The sequence below is a fragment of the Leptopilina boulardi genome, unplaced genomic scaffold (genome assembly GCF_019393585.1).
Source record: "Leptopilina boulardi isolate dan_hultmark-lab unplaced genomic scaffold, ZJU_Lbou_2.1 LbouV2_125, whole genome shotgun sequence".
NCBI classification, from domain to species: domain Eukaryota; kingdom Metazoa; phylum Arthropoda; class Insecta; order Hymenoptera; family Figitidae; genus Leptopilina; species Leptopilina boulardi.
The window spans coordinates 280,629-300,987 of record NW_026137669.1 but is presented as its reverse complement, the minus strand read 5'-3'; the positions used below and the strand labels follow the sequence as shown (position 1 = coordinate 300,987).

General features: G+C 27.9%; 2 protein-coding genes across 2 annotated transcripts; one reads left to right on the top strand and one right to left on the bottom strand.

The window, feature by feature from the left end:
* The first annotated feature begins 6,451 nt into the window (after positions 1–6,451).
* Positions 6,452–7,307, top strand: LOC127291121 (putative nuclease HARBI1). Its single transcript, XM_051320041.1, has one exon. The coding sequence runs from the start codon at positions 6,534–6,536 to the stop codon at positions 7,215–7,217; it is 684 nt and encodes a 227-aa protein (XP_051175998.1). The 5' UTR covers positions 6,452–6,533; the 3' UTR covers positions 7,218–7,307.
* Positions 7,308–11,430: 4,123 nt separating this feature from the next.
* Positions 11,431–19,982, bottom strand: LOC127291120 (uncharacterized). Its single transcript, XM_051320040.1, has 4 exons — positions 19,788–19,982; positions 16,669–16,932; positions 14,803–14,916; positions 11,431–12,518 (listed from the first exon to the last, which is right to left on the bottom strand). Exons 1-4 carry the CDS (start codon positions 19,900–19,902, stop codon positions 11,968–11,970), a joined length of 1,044 nt encoding a protein of 347 aa, XP_051175997.1. The 5' UTR covers positions 19,903–19,982; the 3' UTR covers positions 11,431–11,967.
* Between the last annotated feature and the right edge of the window lie 377 nt (positions 19,983–20,359).

Genomic DNA, 20,359 nt, shown 5'->3' with positions numbered 1-20,359 from the left:
TTTATCTTCAATATGATAATTTTTTAAACACAAATCTTTTTTATAAACAAGGTCCATTTTAAAATTCTCTTTATTGAAAGATATAAAATGAAAAAAAAAATGATAAACTTTTATTTCAGAAATGATGCAGTTCGAGATTAAAGATAAAACAGACAATTCTGTAGCCGAATGTGATATGCAAGATTTAAGTAAGTTTTTAAAATAGCATAGAATATTGTTTCTGAGTATTACATGGAAACAATAATGTATAACAAATTATATATATATGAACGACTTCACCTAAAATTTCTGTACATGATTTATTATTATATATATATATTATATATATATTTTTTACAGTGTAGAAGTGACTGAAGAAAAATTGTGCCGTTTTTTTGACAATTATCAAAAGAAAATATTGTAGAAAATAAGTGTTATTATTTTCTGCTTGATAAAAAAATATTAATTGTTTTGTATCGTTGATGATTAACGTTGCATAGATTTCAAATTCGTTAACTTTAGAGTTATTGCATATTTATTTGCCTATATAACTTTCAAATTATTGCATATAAAAAATTAAAATCAAATTAACAAAACGAATTAATGAATTTTTATTAAACAAATAATTTTTCAAAATAAATTTATTTTTAATTTAGTGTCTTTTTAACAATTTTTTTAATTATGACATATTTCAAAATAATATAAGATTGATTTATAAAAATTTAACTTATATTTAATTTTTTAATTTAAAACTTTAAATTGCTTTTTAATCAGGCTCTCTAACACTTCTTGCATTCTATGTTTATTATTTCTAGGTAAGTAATAAAAAATTTTCTTAAAAAAACTTCTCAAAATTAAAATTTTTTTTAAACAAATTTAATTTGTTTAGGAAAAATTAAATTTTTGAAAATAAAAATTACAAATTCATTTTAACATTTAAAAGTTGCAGAAAAATTAAACTTATTTTGGGACCATTTAAGTATTAAAAAACATATTTAAAAACTTTTTTGACCTCCCCTCTCAAATAAACATTTGAATATGTCTTTGTAACTCCCCTTTCTGTCGATTTGGAAATTAATTCAATTAGAGATTTTTTTCGTTTTAGAGACTATCATTTAGCACTGAGTATCTTAAGTGCAGTTGTACAGGCAAAATTAACGATAATCAAAATTTGCATTAATCGAATTCAAGTACGTAATATTTAAAAGTTCCTTTTCTTTTAATGAAATTTTTCTAAATTAAATAATTGTAGTTATAGGTCAATGAAAATTGTAAACTTTTAGAAAGCCTACGTTTGCCACAAGTCAGGTAAGTTAGAGAAATGTCAAGGAAATCGAGGAAATGTTAGGAAAAAAATTTTGTTGTCAGAAATTTTTAAAACTTAATTAAATCAAATGTAAAAAGCAATTAAAATTTAAAAAAAAATTAAACAGAATTTTATAAAGTAGAATATAAATAAAATTAATTTAAAAATGTTTTATATAAAGTAAATACAAATTTTATGAAGTAGAATATAAATAAAATGAACTATAAAACTTAAAAAAATGCGTATACTTTTTTATAATGATGATAACATTCAATTACCTGATGCATCTACTGAAGAATTGCCGTCGTTTAATATCTCAAAGTTCGAAGACTACGTCAAAGACGATAAAAGAATTATGTTTCCAGATTCAAACTTAACAGTTTCAAATGTGTTACTGATGGTTTTTGGATTTTCCATTAGATTTTCGCTTAGTTATAAAGGAAGACGTGAGTTGATTAATTTGATAAAAGTTTTAGCCGGTCGTAAATTTGAATTTTGGAATATAAGCGATTACTATTTATCCGAAATATTTGATCCTTCCGATGAAGTAATTAAGTATCATTTTTATTGTGAAACATGTAAGAAACCTTTGGAACCTTCCACTACAAAAAAAAAATTCAAGAACCACCAGACTATTTGTAAGAAATGTTTGACACACTACAAACTATCGATGAATAGTCCTAATTATTTTATTTCCATTGACGTTCGATATCAATTGAGAACTTTTTTAAATACTGATGTTTTAAGAAACGGTTTGTTTGAAAACATTGAAAAAATTATGTTGAATGTTCAATGCGAGGAAAGTATTAACGATGTTTACAACAGCGAACTTTATCAGAAACAAATAGGTGCGCCAAGGATAAATGAATTAATAAAACTAACTTGCACTTTCAACACGGATGGAGCACCACTGTTTCATAGTTCAAAAAGAAGCTTTTGGCCCATTCTGATGCTTATTAATGAATTACCACCTCATTTACGTTTCAAATATCCTATTTTAGCAGGAATGTTAATAACGAAAAAAGAACCAACACCAGAAATGATGAACATATTCATCGAACCTTTTGTTCAACAATTTTCTGATTTTAATTCCAAGGCTTTTCAATGGACAAATAAAGAAGGCGAAACTTTTAAATTCCTGTTGTATGCTCTATTGAGTAGCGTTGATAGTGTAGCACGACCTATTTTACAAAACCGAATTCAATTCAATGGACATTGGGGTTGCTCTTGGTGCTACATATTTGGAATTTATTTAGCGAATTCAATGAGATTTATTCTACAGGAAGAAGACCCGAAACTTAGAACTCATGAATCACATATTGAAAATATGAACGCTGCAGAAAAATAACATAAATCCAGAACTAAGAATACCAAAACTGCAATAAAAAAATGTTTCGTTGAGGGTGTTAAAGGATATTCTGTTTTATCGGAAGTGCGAACATTGGACATGGTGTGGAGTTTTGTTAGAGACGATCTTCATGCGGATTTATTAGGTGTAGTTTCTCAGTTGTGGGACATTTGGACTGAGAAAAACAGTGCAATATGTTTATCAAAAGAACAACAACAGGAAATTGACAAGCGCATTTTAAATATGACACCTCCTAATGAAATTCATCGTTTACCAAGGTCACTATTGAGTGAAAAAGCAAAATGGAAAGCCGCAGAATGGCGCTCGTGGCTACTGTTTTATGCAGTTCCGTGTTTAACAGGAATATTAGATGAGTGCGCTGTAAAACATTTTGCTCTTTTATCTAACAGTATTTTTACGCTCCTACAAAAACGGATAACTGAAGAAGAGATTAACCAATGCGACATGGATCTTTTAAAATTCGTCGGACTATTTGAAATTCTGTATGGAGAAGAGAACATGACTTTCAATGTCCACAGCGCGAGTCACGTGACTTTATCTGTAAAAAGGAGCGGTCCATTGTGGGCAACTTCCACATTTGCTTTCGAAAATGCCATCTACTACTTAAAGCAATGCGTACATAGTCCAAAGGGCGTCTATGAGCAAATGACCAAAAGGACACTACAAGCAAGTGTTTTTAAATCAATAATAGATAAAACACCAGACATGTCCCCTTGCATGACGTATTGTGATTCGTTGTTTAACAGATCAGAAGTGGAAAATTATTGTCGAACAGTATCTGACGATGTAGTTTTTATCGGTAAAGGTAAACAAGATTGTAATTATTCAAATTTGTCGAATACAGACAATTGTGTTTCAAGTTTTGAAAGATGTGTATTTAGAAAAATGATTGTACATAGCACTGAATACAAGCGACCGCAAAAAACAAACAACACTGTATTTCAATTACAAAATGGGGACTTCGTTAGAGTAGTTAATATATTAAAATGTGACAATGAGGGCTGGGTTGAAATCGAAAAATTAAATGTAAATAAGTTAAAAATTGAATGTTGTAAAAAAATACATTACCGGGCACAAAATGTAATACTACAAACACCGTCCATTCGAAAAATATCAGGAAAGTTGACTCGTACAATCCAAGAGAAGTTATACCGATTACAAACATCGTCGAAAAGTGTATTGTAATTAATGTAGAAAAAGATACATTCCTTTCAATTTTGCCAAATACTGTTGAAATACAATAAACTTCTTAATTCAACATAGTTGCTTTTAATACTATTCCAAAATATGAAATATATTTAAAACAGAAAGTTTAACAAATTTTTCTCATTTAAAATTTTAAAAGAATTAATGTAAATAGCTTACGAAATATCCCTAAATCAATTTAAAAAAAAATTTTTTAAATTAAAACCAGTTTGTATTAAAATCTTTAATAAAACTATAGTCGTACTGTTGCGAAATATTTAAGGATAGATTACCTACAAGTTTCAGAATATTAAGGATTTTTAACTTATCCCACTTTTTTATTATATTAAAAACAAAACATTCACACAAACACCGGATTCTATACACTCATATTGAACAGTTTCCAAGTAACTTCAGAAGAAGACTTTATCTGACTAATTTCACACCGACGCGGACTAAAACCGGATTCATTACATACTGCAGTCGGAATGTTCCGCAATCATCATACTAATTTTGTAATATTCCGCCTGTTTGCAAATAGATTACGTACAAGTTCCAGATTATTCCAGATTTGTGTCTTGTTGCCGTGCTTTAGTCATATATAAATCGCGGATCAATTCAGAGCATTTTCGTACTATATATGCATACTAATTTCGGATAGATTCATCGCAATTTCGGATTAAGACTTTTCCAGACTAATTTTGGATTAATGCGGGCCAAAACAAGATCTACTACATACTTCAATCTTATTGTTTCGTACTCAATTCGATTAAGGATATTAACCAACTAATTTCATACTATTGCGGACTGTTTGCAACTAAATTACGTACAAATTTCAGATTATTCCGGATTTGTGTTTTGTTGCCGTGCTTTAGTCTTATATAAATCGGATCGATTTAGAGCATTACCGTACTATATATGCATACTAATTTCGGATTGATTCAAAGTAATTTCGGATTAAGAATTTCCCAGACTAATTTCGGATTAAAGCGGACCAAAACCAGATCTACTACATACTTCAATCTTATTGTTTCGTACTCAATTCGATTAAGGATATTAACCAACTAATTTCGTACTATTGCGGACTGTTTGCATATAAATTTTGTACAAGTTCCAGATTATTCCGGATTTGTGTCTTGTTGCCGTGCGTCAGTCATATATAAATCGGATAGATTCAGAGCATTATCGTACTATATATGAATACTAATTTCGGATTGATTCAACATAATTTCGGATTAAGAATTTCCCAGACTAATTTCGGATTAAAGTGGACCAAAACCAGATCTACTACATACTTCAATCTTCTTGTTTCGTACTCAATTCGATTAAGGATATTAACCAACTAATTTCATACTATTGCGGACTGTTTGCATATAAATTTCGTACAACTTCCAGATAATTCCGGATTTGTGTCTTGTTGCCGTGCGTTAGTCATATATAAATCGGATCTATTCAGAGCATTATCGTACTATATATGAATACTAATTTCGGATTGATTCAACATAATTTCGGATTAAGAATTTCCCAGACTAATTTCGGATTAAAGCGGACCAAAACCAGATCTACTACATACTTCAATCTTATTGTTTCGTACTCAATTCGATTAAGGATATTAACCAACTAATTTCATACTATTGCGGACTGTTTGCATTTAAATTTCGTACAACTTCCAGATAATTCCGGATTTGTGTCTTGTTGCCGTGCGTTAGTCATATATAAATCGGATCTATTCAGAGCATTATCGTACTATATATGCATACTAATTTCGGATTGATTCAACATAATTTCGGATTAAGAATTTCCCAGACTAATTTCGGATTAAAGCGGACCAAAACCAGATCTACTACATACTTCAATCTTATTGTTTCGTACTCAATTCGATTAAGGATATTAACCAACTAATTTCATACTATTGCGGACTGTTTGCATATAAATTTCGTACAACTTCCAGATAATTCCGGATTTGTGTCTTGTTGCCGTGCGTTAGTCATATATAAATCGGATCTATTCAGAGCATTATCGTACTATATATGCATACTAATTTCGGATTGATGCAACGTAATTTCGGATTACGAATTTCCCAGACTAATTTCGGATTAAAGCGGACTGAAACTGGATTCTTCACATACTAAATTCGGAATGTTTCGTTCTTGGTTTGGACTTATATTTTTGAACTGAACTAATTTCGTATTATTGCGGACTGTTTGCGAATATTGTGCATACAATTTCCAGATTATTTCACTGTTATGTCGGATTAAGTTTTTTGTTCGGACTGAATTCGAAGTGAAGCGGATTGTTTTCATATTTTGCCTATACTATTTTCGGATTTTTCCTTATTAATTGCTGATTCGTTTTTTTTCGGATTCGCATTTGGATTGTTTCGGACAGATTGCGGTTTGATTTCGTAGATATTCCAGATTAATGCGGTCTAATTTTGGATTTGTCGTTTTGTTCAGACTAATTTCATACTAATGCCGATAACTTTCGTACTTATTTCGTACATTTTTCCTACTTATCCAGTCTATTCTGTCCGAATTTGATACGAAACTTATCCGACTTTTTTACCAGGGTGGACTTTCGAAATCGACGGCTTGGGAATGCGTTTCGGAAGTTACACATGTACTGTGCGCACGCGCATCCACTTTTATTTCGTGGCCTAGAGGACACGCGATTACGGTCAGCCAAAGGGATTTCATGGCATTGGGCGGATTCCCAGGAGTGATTGGCGTCATTGATGGATGTAATATCCAGATTAGTGCGCCACATGAAAATCCGGACAGTTATATGAACAGAAAAGGATATCACTCCATAAACGTGCAAGGAATATGCGACTCCAGTAGGCGTTTCATTGACGTTTATGCGGCTTGCCCTGGAAGTGTCAATGATGCGCGAGTATGGTCCCTGAGTACGATTAATCAGGAAATTCAAAGAGATTATGACCGGTATTTTCCTGATCAAACCCACATTATCGGAGACAAAATATACCCAGTACGATTCTATTTAATGCCACCGTACAAGGGCATAAGAAATTTGGGACCGATGGAGCAAGAATTCAACCGAGTTCACATATTGACGCGTCAAATAATTGAAAGAGCATTTGCCCTATTGTTGCAGCGGTTTCGACGCTTGAAAAACTTGTATGTACAAGACGTTGCAAACGCTGCTTTAATCATTCTCGCATCTTGCTGCCTCCACAACATCTGTATTTCATTAAATGATGTACTGGCGGAGGAAGAAATTTTGTTGGGAAATGTTGGCGGTCATGATGATGAAGACGATGAAGATCTTGAGGAGGAAGATGAAATTATTCAATTTCCAGCAGTTATGAAGCGGAATGTTATTGCTCAACAGCTTTATGAAAATCGAAGACGGCAATAATCAACTCTTCTCTTGAATGGAGTGAAAAAAATCATTAAACTCGTGTTTCTCGTATCATGTTTTTCGTGTCTAACAGTTTCGTCAATCAAATACTTGGTTATTTCTCGGTTTAAGCAACGAAATTTTTTTATCAATTAGTTATTAAAAGTAAGTTGTAAAATATTCTATATTTTATAAAATAATTATAGGGACAGAAACTTTATGCTTTTTATTGGAACGATTTATACTCTTAAATATTGTCAATTATGCTGTAATTATTATGCTCTTAAAAATATTGACTTTTGCTTTATGTATGAATAAAGTATTTCGAAAAATTGAATACTTGAAAATTAAAAGTATTCAAAATATAACTTTTGCAAATAAAATTTTTAAACAATATGATGAAGGTATTTCTCTCACATTTGTACTTGAAAATCTCGATTTTGATAATAAAATATTATTAAATTTTTTAGAAAAATTTTCCTTAGTAAAAAATAAAACCTTGTATTTTGTAACCAAAGTTATGACATAAAGTGCAGGAATCACAGTACGCTTTCTTCCTTAAAATATGAGAAAAGGTACATTCTTTTCCAAAAGTATGTAATTTACCTGAAAGTTAATGAAAATTTACTCAAAACACTTTATTAAGTAAAAATCTTTAAAAAAAAGTTAAATGTATATATTTTTAAAAAAATTCTAATCTCAATTCTTACAAAAATTATTTTAAAAAATTATTAAATTCATTTATTATTTGGAAAAATTGTCAATATTAAAACTCACAAGACTTTTTTTTTAAACAAATCTATTAAAAAAATAAATTTTTTAAAATTATTCTAAATTTTAAAAAATTGAAAATTAAGTTATGGCACATTTCCAATCGATTAAAAATTACATTATTCCGAATTTCAACGAATTCAAAATTCACTTATTCCCAATCAATTTAAACTTCAATTATTTGAAATTTGTAAATGTTTAATAATTTAATTCTTATATGATTAGAATCTGTAAGAATGTAATTAATATTTTCTTAAAAATTGAAATAACAGAGTTTTTAATTTGTAAAATAACTGCATTCATAATTGATTAAAATTTAGAATAGTTGAATTTTTATTTGATTGCAATCAGTAGTAGTTTAAATTTTTTTAAATTTAAAATAATTGAATTTTTTAAAGATCGGAGTGCGTGGAATAATTGAATTCATTATTGAAATTATTAAAATTTAGAATAGTTGAATTTTTAACTGATTGGAGTGTGTTGAATAATTGAATTTATAAATCGTTACAATTTAAAAGAATTGAATTTTTAACTAATTGCTGTGTGAAAGAATTGAATTTATAATTAAAATTAAAATTTCGAAATAGGGTCAGTCGGGGTAAATCCGAACGGGGGGTAAATCCGAACGCTAATTATTTCAGCTTAATTAAAATTTTTAAAAATAAGTTCGATATGAGAATTTTTACCTCAGATCCTCTTCAAGAGATTCTAAGTATTATCCCATTTTTCGTTTGTTAATTAGCAACAGCATAAACAAAGATAACGAGTATTGCAAAAAAGATTGAAAATCAAAGATGACACTCTTTCAGTATTTTGTCTCGTATTTCAAGAAAAAGAAGCTAAAAATTCATTTTATTATTTATAATTGTTTGTTATGAATACTAGAACAGAAACTATATTTGATTTTTGCCTTCTGTAAAATTTTATTAATAATATCAGACCGTTCGTATTTACCCAAGAAAATTGGAAAACTGGGGTAAATCCGAACGGTATTTTTAATAATTTTTTTTTACATCAAAGCCACACAAAATTGTTTTTATTTGATTACACTATTATTTTAACATTATAAAAGTACATAGAAAAAAGTTTTTCTTTCTATACGTATCCTCGTTAGTAATTAATAAGCAGAAACTTAATCTCTGTTCTCTCGAAGGAGTGTTTCAATTTTTTTGCCAAATGGTTTGTTGAAAAAAGTTTTTCAGGATCTTAATAAAATTTGGTATTCTACGGTTTTTGGGGTCGCTAATTACCAATTTGAAGTCAGTTTTTCAAAATTCAAAATGGCGGACGAGAATTAAAAAATTCATTGGATTCGCTCGAAAATTGTTACTCGGAGGGTTTCAGGGTTAGCAAATTTAATCATTTTTAAAAATAAGTTTTAGGAAAGTACGCCATTTTGAATTTAAAAAATTTGACTTTTATTGTTGTATTTACATTCAATCACTCCAAAATACTTTCTGTACCAAGTTTTGCAAAAATCCGTTATGATTTGATAAAGTTATTGAAGGTTTTAATTGTGCAATGCATTTTAATTTTTAACCTGTTTGATTTTTGTATTTATATATGATGCATTATTACATAATAGGTTTATTATCGTATTTTTTTTGAGTTTTTATATAAGTTTAACAATTGCAATACTTTAAATTTATTTTCCCTAAGATTTTTCTGAAATACAGTGGCGTTCGTATTTACCCCCATATTTTAGGAAAGTTGCAAAGTATCGAGGTAAATACGAACGCTAAGTTTCCTGCGATTGTAATTTATCAAAAATTTTTTCTACCCCATAAAATTGTTCTATGGAAGTAAAGTAACAACTTCATGCACCAGAATACCGGAAGTATTTTTTTTTAAAGAAAAAACTTATGTTATTGTTGAAACTTACTAAAAGCGTTCGGATTTACCCCAGTTGACCCTAATTGATTTTTTAATTGACTGAAATTTAAATTACATAGTTTTCAATTAATTATATTTTGAATTAACTGAATTTGAAATTGATTACAATTTAATAAATAAATGAATGTTTTAATTAATATTTTGAGTAATTGACTTTGTAATAATTGATTATATTTTTAATATAGATTGAAGCTCAAAATGGAAAATATAAAAAAAAAATCTCAAAATAGGTGAAATGGGTTATGAAATCGAAGGAAGGTGAAAATGTAACAGTCTGTGATCCCTGCATGTGAATTCAAATTTTAAACTTTTATCAAAATCACTGTATAAGTTCAAAATTTGAATTTAAATAGGATAAGCGCACAAATTGTGAATATTGCTGAAAAAATAATTATAATTAAAAATTAATGTTACTACTAATTTTGATACAAATATAAATTTATTTTTTTCTTTTTATACAAACAAACTTTCTTTTTGGTACATCTGTAATACTGTTCCTTCATTTGCAGTAAATAAATATACCTATACAAACAAGCAAAAAATATCTAAAAATAACTTATTTTAAATATAAAAAGTAAAAACTATACAAGTGAAAAATTCAAACTCTCTTAAAAAGTTTATAAAATTCCGGTGCTTGATATAATTTTTATATCTTTTCACTTATATGTATCCATTGCACTACAATGTGGTTGACAATAAAATAAAAACTAATTGCTATCGTGGCGTTGTACTAGCAGTGGATCAGTCGGAAAAAAACCATCTCATTGGCATATTTGACCAATAGAAAAAATAAAAAAAAACACAAAACAAATTGCACGGAATTAATATTTTCGGCGAGAGCAATGCAGCAATTCAATTGGAGTTTACTTTTTGATTCACATGAATTTTTTAAATAATTTTTAAATAGTTTTTAAACTATTTGTGTTTTTGACCATTTAAAAATTAAAATACAATTTTTATAAATTTAATTGTTTTAAACTAAAAATCTAAATTTTGAAACGTAAGATAAATTTTTTATAAAAAATTTAATTTTTTAATTCACATATAAGATTTTTATCGACATTTTTAAAAGAATACCTATATTTCACTAGTTAGTATTAAAAATATTCCGCTCAGAAATTTACCTTTATTTTTAGTGTAATAATTTTGTCCAACATTACAAGTTATGTTTATTTTTATTATAAAAAATTAACTTCGTTCATTTATGTAAATCAAAAAGCAAACAAATCGAGCGTTTTTTTTTATTAATGTAATTATTAATTATCAGTCTGTTATTCCTACGCTGCTAACACATAATTGTGAATTGCTGCTTGCGCATCGAACAAGAGCACACAACAAATTGCAAAATTGCTTAAAATCTATACTATTCTTAAAAAATTTGAATACATAACATTATTCCCTACTGAAAATCCCTGTATAAGATCTTGTACAACTTCCTGTACAGGATCAGCAACTGAAGTTGTACAAGTTCTGACCAGTTCCTGTACAGGAAAATGCATACGAATTTGGAACAAGTTCATGTGTGAGATCTTGTACAAGATCTGGTGCAAGATCTTGTACAAGAAAATGTTCATGTACAATTTCATGTATAAGTACTTGTACATGAACACGTCCATGTTCTTGCACATGTTAATTCATGTTTTTCTTTACTAAAAATTAAAAACTTCAAAGGCTGCGCAATAGTTTACTTTAACCTTTACAGCTGCGCAATAGTTTTTAGCATGCATGAGTTACGAATCTTAGTGGTTAAAAATTATCAAAATCTCAAATTTTATTAAAAAAAAAAATTTTACAACTATTTCATGTGCAAGAACATGAACGTGTTCATGTACAAGTACTTATACATAAAATTGTACAAGATCATGTACATTTTCTTGTACAAGTATCTTTCTTGTACAAGATCTTGCACCAGATCTTGTACAAGATCTCACGCATGAACTTGTTCCAAATTCGTATGCATTTTCCTGTACAGGAACTGGTCAGAACTTGTACAAGTTCAGTTGCTGATCCTGTACAGGAAATTGTACAAGATCTTATACAGGGATTTTCAGTAGGGTTTTTTAAAAATTTTTCTTGAAACAACAAAACTGGAAATTCCATTTGCTTAATCTTTTTCAGGATCTTTGGGTTTTTTCTTTTCAGCTTGAAAGAAACCTCTCAATATATCCAAGAATTCGTCTTTCCTTTGTAAAGTTGCTTGAAACCGAATATTTGCATCATCGTTCACCTCTCTTAACGTCATTGGACGTTCCTTTGTCACAGTTCGCTTCTTCGGTTTACTTTCTGCACTTTTATTTTCGTCGATCTCGCGAGCAATTTTTCTCTTGTAGCCCTGCAAACTGCTGGCAACTGCTGGCGGCTGAATTTCAGGTTTCTTGAACAAAAGCAAATCCATTTCATCGAAAAATTGCCATTTTTTTTGCGGACTCGTGCCGGTTTGTTTCTTCTTATCAATGATTCCTTTGTAAGTTCTTTGAAGCCCATCAAATTTCGACTCGCAGATGCGTCCATCAACTTTATATCCTTGTTCGTGCATGATTTCCGAAATTTTCATCCAAAATCTGTCGCCTTTTAAATTACTTTTAGCTTTTGTCTTTGAATAATTTTCAATTAAGGCAAGGGTCATTTCCGGCGTCCAAGTTGAACGAACTTTTTCTAAAAATAAAGCAAAATATTTTAATAAAAATTAAATTTAATAAATAATAAATTATTTAAGCCGAGGGGTGAACAAACCATAAATTATGGTGTACAATTGTGTTGAATTATCCTGAATTACTATAGATCACAGTGAATTACCTCAAATTATGTTGAATAATAATAATAATAATAATAAAGTATCAAGATGTCTAGAAAATTAAAAATTTAGCATTCCTACGATATTCGCTGTTTTTTCTCAGTTTTTAAAATTATTATTTCGAACAATTTTAAAAAATTTAAATAATAAATTGATTTAATACAGTGCAGTTGCTTCAAACTACATAAGAAAAACATTAAAACATTAAAAATAGATAATTCTCAAATTTAATTCCCTGTTTCTTTGCAATAGTGTAAAATTATTTCAAAACATTCAAATTTTAATTTCTTTCAAAATCAGCATTCTGCGAGGTATTTTTTTATAAACAATTTTTTTCACTCCATAATTAGAGCACAAAATATATACATACTTTTAGTACACAAATTAGAAAATGCCTTGTTTCGTTCTCAGGTAATTTAAATAACTTAATTAACTAAAGTTAATAAACTATAAAATTAGGGCATTTTAATTTTTCAATTAAGATTTTGAAGCACAAAGACCTTCAAAAACAAACAAACGTTAATAGATTTAAAATCGAATAGACGATTTTTTTCAAAAACATTTATTAGTTTTGTCACTCAGCAAAATTTATTAATGAAAAGTTGTAAAAATCAAGTGTGAAAAATTAAATTATTTAAATAATTTATTTTCAAGTTTTATATCCATTCAAAGAATGTTTTGAAGAACCCTTCGGACGATTCTTTCAAATCATGGGCATAATTTTTTGGCTTTTTTTAGTTAAAATAATTTTAATTTAACAAAAACAAACAATAAAAATTATTAAAATAATATATTTACAAGTTTTTATTTGTTTGAGGAATGTATCGAAGAAATCTTTGGACGATTCCTTCGAGAAGACGAATTTCTGAAAATGATATTCGAAAATCATTGGCATAATTTTTTTTTATATTCTTTTATATAAAAACACTTGAATTCAATTGATTAAAAACAAACAATAAAAATTATTTAAATAATTCATTTCCAATTTTTTTTCATTCAAAGAATTTTTTTGAATTCTTCAATCGCTTGCTCTGAAAAGACAATTTCTCAAAATTATTTTTGAAAATTATGGGCATGATTTTTTAGAATTTTTTTTAGTAAAATTAACTTAAATTTATCACATTAAAAAAATTTAATAATACTATTGCAAACAATTACGCGATTTTTGATTTCTTAATTAGGATTTCAAAGCCGAAAGTCCTTTGAAAGCAATTGAACAAACGTTAATTGATTGACAATTAAATGGAAGATTTTTTGCAATGGATATTCATTTTTGTTTTGAATCTTGATGCTTTTTATTACAAAAATTATAAAAATATTGTCAATAATTAATTATTTGTTAATTTTTTTTTTTTTTTTTTTTCAATTTATACTCCTGTCCTATTGGCCTAACGCTCTTGACAAGAGTCCCCGAGGAATACTTTTTGATTGGAAGCATAACCCTGAAAATTATTCTAAATTATTAACCTAGTGCGCCTACAGTACGACTTTCGACGATAGGAGTACTCGCATTTGCCTGGACCACCCGTAATGGGTTTTCTCGCCAGAGGAGTAGGAAAACTGTAGAAAACCTCTCCTGAGTACAACCGGCTTATTGACAACCGAGTTCCAGCGGTGTGAATCGGACAATTAATCGACAATCCACACCGTTGTACCTCGGCGTCAAGCCTACGCTCGGTATGTCTTCACGTGGTGAAAACACATCCGGTCACTGCGTTCACAAAGGGTAACCCATCTTTGCACTAACCGTGCTCAGAAGTGCTTAACCTCATCGAACGCAGACCAAGTGTTCTCAGCACCAAGCCATTACCGGCGGTTAATTATTTGTTTATTAATAGATAATAATTATCATTTTGTATTATGTATTATTCTACGAATTTATATCTCAATTTTTTTCTTAAAATTGATTATTTGTATTTTTTTTAAAGTACATATAGTCACTTGAAAAAAGTGTCCTAATATTTTTAGATAACTAATTTAAATCAGGAAAAATGTAGAAATTAATTTCTATTTTTTTTTCACTGATTGATTACGGTCCTGTCTGAAATGTAATTGGACTTTTTTGTCCGGTTCTTATCCGACACTTGAAGCAGGGAATTGTTTACCCCTCGATTAAAGCATACTATTTAATTCATCAAAGCTTACTTGACACGTTATTCTCTTTATTTTCAACATCGCAATCGTCTGGAAAAAGTTGGTTTGGCCGTTTGTCCGCACTTTTCTTCTTTCCCTTATTCACGAATTTCGCTAATTCAATTTCTAAAAATAAAAAAACAATTATATTGTGCTTACAGCATACTTTATTTTTTAATTTTCATTAGTTTAATTTAATTTATTTGTAAACATTTCTTGACAAACTGTCATATTGAATAATTTTTATTAAAAGAATTTTTAAATAACACAAATTGAATATAACAAAATTTTTATTCTATTAACTTTCTTTGCATAAAATAGCAGGGATCATGGTGGTTTCTTGACCTAAAACGGAGAGAAAATGGAAATTTAGATTATCAAAAAAGAGTATTTTTCATTAAAAAAAAGGGAGGGGGGGGATTATCTAAATTAAGCGAATAATTTTCGTATTATTCCACATACACTTTATTTGACAAAACTTTTTTTTTTCTATTTTTATAGAGCTCTTCTAATTGAATCAGATATTTAAAGAAAAAATTTTAAATGATCAGCATTTTTTGTTTTTTACTTTCTCTTTACACTACTTTTGTTTTTAACTTGTATTGTACTTTATGCAACCACCTTAATATAAAAAATGCTAGTTTTAAGATTATTTTTTCTCATTTGAAAATTGCAAAAAGGTAAAATATTTTTTGAAAAATTAATCAATAATTTTTAATTTTACATAAACGTATAAAAATTAAAAGTCTCCTGCTTAAAAACGATCCCCCTTTTCTCCCGTAATCATTTTCAAACATTAATCAATATTTAAAAAGAATTTTTTAAATTTTATAAAATTTGTTTACAACATTTAGTTTCAAAGTTAAGTTTGAAACAAACTTTACATGGGTATTGAAAAATAATTTTTAGATTAATTAATAAATATTATGAACTTTAAATATAATTTTTTTAAGTTTAATTAAAAAATAACCTATATATAGAAAATTTTTAATATTTTCGTTGCATTTTTGTTTTACGTTGAAGGGATTACACCATTTTAATTTTTCAAAAAATAAAAAATTTATGGATTAGTTATGATTAAACTATTAGAAAAATTTTAAATGCGTTCTTTGAAATTCAATTTTAAAATTCGTTGGCATGCACCTGTGCCAATGTTTAGTTCATCCTCTTCAACCATGTTAATTGTTTATTTTATTTGTAATAGAATTTTGTTAACCGCAGTGCCATCGATTTTTACAGCGCTGTACCAACTCACCTGTTAAATCAATATTTCAAAAAAAAATAAATAAATGATATTAAAAAAATGGTACATCAACCAAAAAAAATGACTGCATCAATTCTCGAGTCTCATTAACTCGAAAAATGGAGCGGGCATAAAATATTGAAAGTAGGATAAAATTCTGCTTTAATCAACTTGAAGTATTATTAAGAAAATGTCGAATCAAGTAAATTTGACATGAACTAATTATAATTTTAAATGAACAATTATTTTATTATCGTTGATATGAAATTTAATTTAATATGTATTTGAAAGGATAAAGATTATTTAGAAATTATTTTTGTTTCAAAATTTTCTAAAGCATACTATAATATTTATATGAAGAAAAAAAAAAAAAAAAAAAAAAAAAAAAAAAAAAAAAAAAAAAAAAAAAAAAACAATTATGATCATCAACAAATTGTGCATTGACGGCGACTATAACAATTACCCAATAATAATTTTAAATTAAAAACACCATTGGATTGTCAAATAAATAAATTATATGATAACGTCCGTATGAAATGAGACCCCTTTATTGGCACTAAATTGAACTTGTCTATTTACAGTTAAAAAAATAAATGAATAAATAAGTAGCAATATTAGAAAATTTGGAAAATTACCGAGATCCATTTCATTTTCATTATCCTGATTGTTGTTATCATCGACATCGCCACAATTATCTTCATGGCCATGACCGCTATCATATTGATCGCCATCGACAAAAGCATCGTCATATTTATCGTTATTGCACTCGTTAATCAAATAATTGTCTACTTCAATATTATTTGAAGTAGACGGCTGAAGAAATGATAATTCATCTTTCGAAAAAGTGGGTATCTTAATTGTCATCTCGTCAGGTGAGACGTAACGTACGTCTTCGTCTCCTACAAACAAACAAAATTTTTGACAATGTCTACTCAATTAATTTTTATTGCGAATTTTCTAGACGACAAAACTTTATTTTAAAAAAAATTTTGATTTCAAATCAAATCTACTTAAGGGGAGGGACCGGTAAAATTTTAACCCACCAAAATTAAAGCTTTTTAAGGGTTGTCAATTTTTGTTATGATAATATTGAATATTTAAAATTATAATATACCATAAAAAATTAAAAAACTATAAATTTGTTAATAATTTTTTCAATACAATTCAAAATTCTAGAGAAATTAAAATTTAAACTTCTCTTACAATTTTAATTATTTTTCACTGACAATTTTTGTATACGCTTTTTTCATGATTCTGTATTATAATCAAGCGTATGGATTTTAAAAAATTTTAATTTTTTTAAAATAGTTAAAAATTATTTTTATTTTATTTTATTTTCCATAGTGGAATATGATTTTAGGTTGTTAAAAAATGTTAAAAAAAAAAATTGCTGTCCCTTAACAAGATGAATTTTGTTTGGTTTTTATTTTCTTGGTGCGATTCTTTAAAAAATCATACTTCTTCTACAATTTTCATTATAATTCATTACCGAACTTTTTATTATTTCTCTTTTTACTTTTTTTTTAAAAAAATCTTAACTTTTACATATAGGTAATAAATTTCCTAAAATGATCAAACAATTTTTTTTTCTAAATTTTAATAATATGTTCACAACAATAATGTTGGTAGGCTGAAATTTCACCTGTCTCTCCCCTCAAGTAAAACAAAACTTAACAAAACTTAACGGAATCTTCATTTTGCAAAAAAATTTCTTCTCAAAGTTCACAATTTACTAATAACAAATAATTTTTAAATATTTCAAATTCATTATTTTGAAAATTCGGATAATTGAAAACTATAAAAAAAATGTCAACATAATACATATACACATTATTTTGCACATTATTTTGCATTTTCAACAAAAATTCAATTAAAAATTACCTAATCATTTTCAATAATTTAAAAAAAATTTTTTCCAAATAAAATTATTTAAAAACAAAATTTTATTACAAGATTCCCTAAAATTTAATTATTGTTTTAAGTTTGTAAACAAAATTTTGAGCAAATCAAATTTAAAAAAATTCCTATTTCAAATTATTTACAATTCAATTATTTTTCAAGATTAACAAAAATTATATTTTAAATTAATTAATATCAACAATTCAATATAATTGGAAATAAAATTCTTGGGGAATTCAATTTATTACAATATTTTTAAATTACAAAATCTCTAAAATTCAATTATTTTTCAAAATAAAATTTTCCTAAATTTGGAATAAATAAAGTTCAAATTTGATACATTTTGAAATATAATTGAATATTTTTATCCTATACGGAGTGATAGAAATTTGAATTTATTAGTAAATAATTAAATTTTAATTTCATTTCATTTATTAAGTTAACGGGACATGCCCTTTCGTACAATAGTACTTATTATAATATAGATACAAACTTGTATATAAAAAATATAAATATAATTATAACTAGGTTGGTGCATTTTAATTATTATTTAGTATTAATCTACATAATGCCGAGGTGAATCTTGTTAAATTATTGTCAAATAGGTCTATTTCGTTAGAAATTGAATTAGCTTCTCTACTAAGTCTATCAATTAAAGCATTGTTCCCATAGTTTGTTCTATGAAATGCTACAGAAAAAAGTAAGTAATTCCTTGTTGTTCTTACTGGAACGGACAAATTTATTAATGACAGAAGAGAAGGACACTGAATAATTCCGTTTAATAGTCTGTACAAGAAACTTATATCCGCATAAAGAAACCTTGAGGAGACCAAAGGGATATTTAATATTGAACGTAAGTTATTATAATCATGCGTGTATCTATCAAAAGGAATACCAAGTTGTCTTGCAGCAAATCTAAGAAATCTATTTTGTACACGCTCAAGTCTGATAATCTGGTATACATACATTGGTGACCAAATAATACAGGCATATTCAATTATCGTTCTGACAAGTGTAAAGTATAGAACCCTCAGTGTTACAGAGCTGTGAAAAACCGATGCATTTCTCGTTATGAATTTGATTAAAATTGTGAAAGAATTTAATTTTTTATGCGTTAAAACTTTGGGTGATGAAATTTTTAATTGCGGTTCCAAAATAATTGAATTTTAAAATAATAATTGTAATTGCGACAACATTTGAGTTTTTATTTAATTAAAATTTCGATAAATATAAATTTAGACTTGAAAAATGCTGAAAAAGATGGAGAAAAAATTGTTATACAAAGTTTGGCAGATTCAATTTAAAAGGAAATTGAATTTGATTTAAACAAAAGTTTGGATGAGCTGAGTTGTAGGCTAAAACCGCATGTGACCCTTAAATTACGTATATTTTGTCAGTCACTTTTCTCTGCGCAAATATTGAATGAATCTAAAATTTTGTGGAAAAGTTGTTAAAAATTATATGATAAAGAAGGGCTGTTATGTGCGATACTGTTGATAATTGTTGAAATAATTGTAATAATAAACATTCATAAACTGATGGTAAATTTAAGGTTATGAGTAACGTCAAAATCCGATTTTTTTAATATTTTATGAATATTTATGAATATTTCAACAAATAATAACCCCTTTTCATGATATTTTAAAAATTTTACAAAAAATTTCAGATCAATCCGTTCAAATATTTGCAGAGAAAATTGCACGACAAAATACTTGTTCAAACTAGCGTACAGACCACATGCTGTTAATTATAATTAAAATGAATTAAAATTTGGATAAATTAAATTCACAAGTATAATTAGCAAAATAGATTAAATAGGGGTCTTTAAAAATTAACAATTGAAATTATCTCTTACCGTTGGAATAAGAAATGAAACAAAGTAAGGCACGATCCTCCGGTCTTATCACCAGCTCACCCGTCAGCGCATCCAGCACTGCTGTGGCACTTAAAATGACTTTTTCATCACTCATTTTCACATCAATTAATCACACAATTAAACACACGTTTATTGTACGTTTGATTGTTGCGTAGTGATTGCGTCTATCACTTGTCACTGCGGTAAACATCAACAAATCGCATTGCGCATGATCCACAAATAAATTGCAGAACTGTGAACTAGACTTTACTTTGAAAAGCAAAATTACAAAAAAGTAATTTGAGTACCACTGTTCACTGGTTACAGTTACTGCCAGTGATTGCCGAAAACACCCATTGTGAATGATGCAGGTTCAGCTTCGAACAGCTTCGCGAACCTTGCTGGGAGGAAAGTGTTGAATGTAGTATCTAGTTCTGCTACAATCCTACCTCCGAATTTTGTCTGCACCCTCTTTATTTTGGTTACAGTATATAAAGCATTTGGAGTCAACTCAGCAAGCGGTTTTGTTGGCAGGAAACTTTCCATGTGACCAATAGCGTTGAGTTTTTGTA

Coding starts and splice junctions, on each gene's coding strand:
- LOC127291121 (XM_051320041.1), top strand. CDS start 6,534: ATGGCATTGGGCGGATTCCCAGGAGTGATTGGCGTCATTGATGGATGT.
- LOC127291120 (XM_051320040.1), bottom strand. CDS start 19,902: ATGAGTGATGAAAAAGTCATTTTAAGTGCCACAGCAGTGCTGGATGCG. Junction 16,933..19,787: donor TTTCATTTCTTATTCCAACG/GTAAGAGATAAT, acceptor GTTTGTTTGTAG/GAGACGAAGACGTACGTTAC. Junction 14,917..16,668: donor TGAAAATGAAATGGATCTCG/GTAATTTTCCAA, acceptor TTTTATTTTTAG/AAATTGAATTAGCGAAATTC.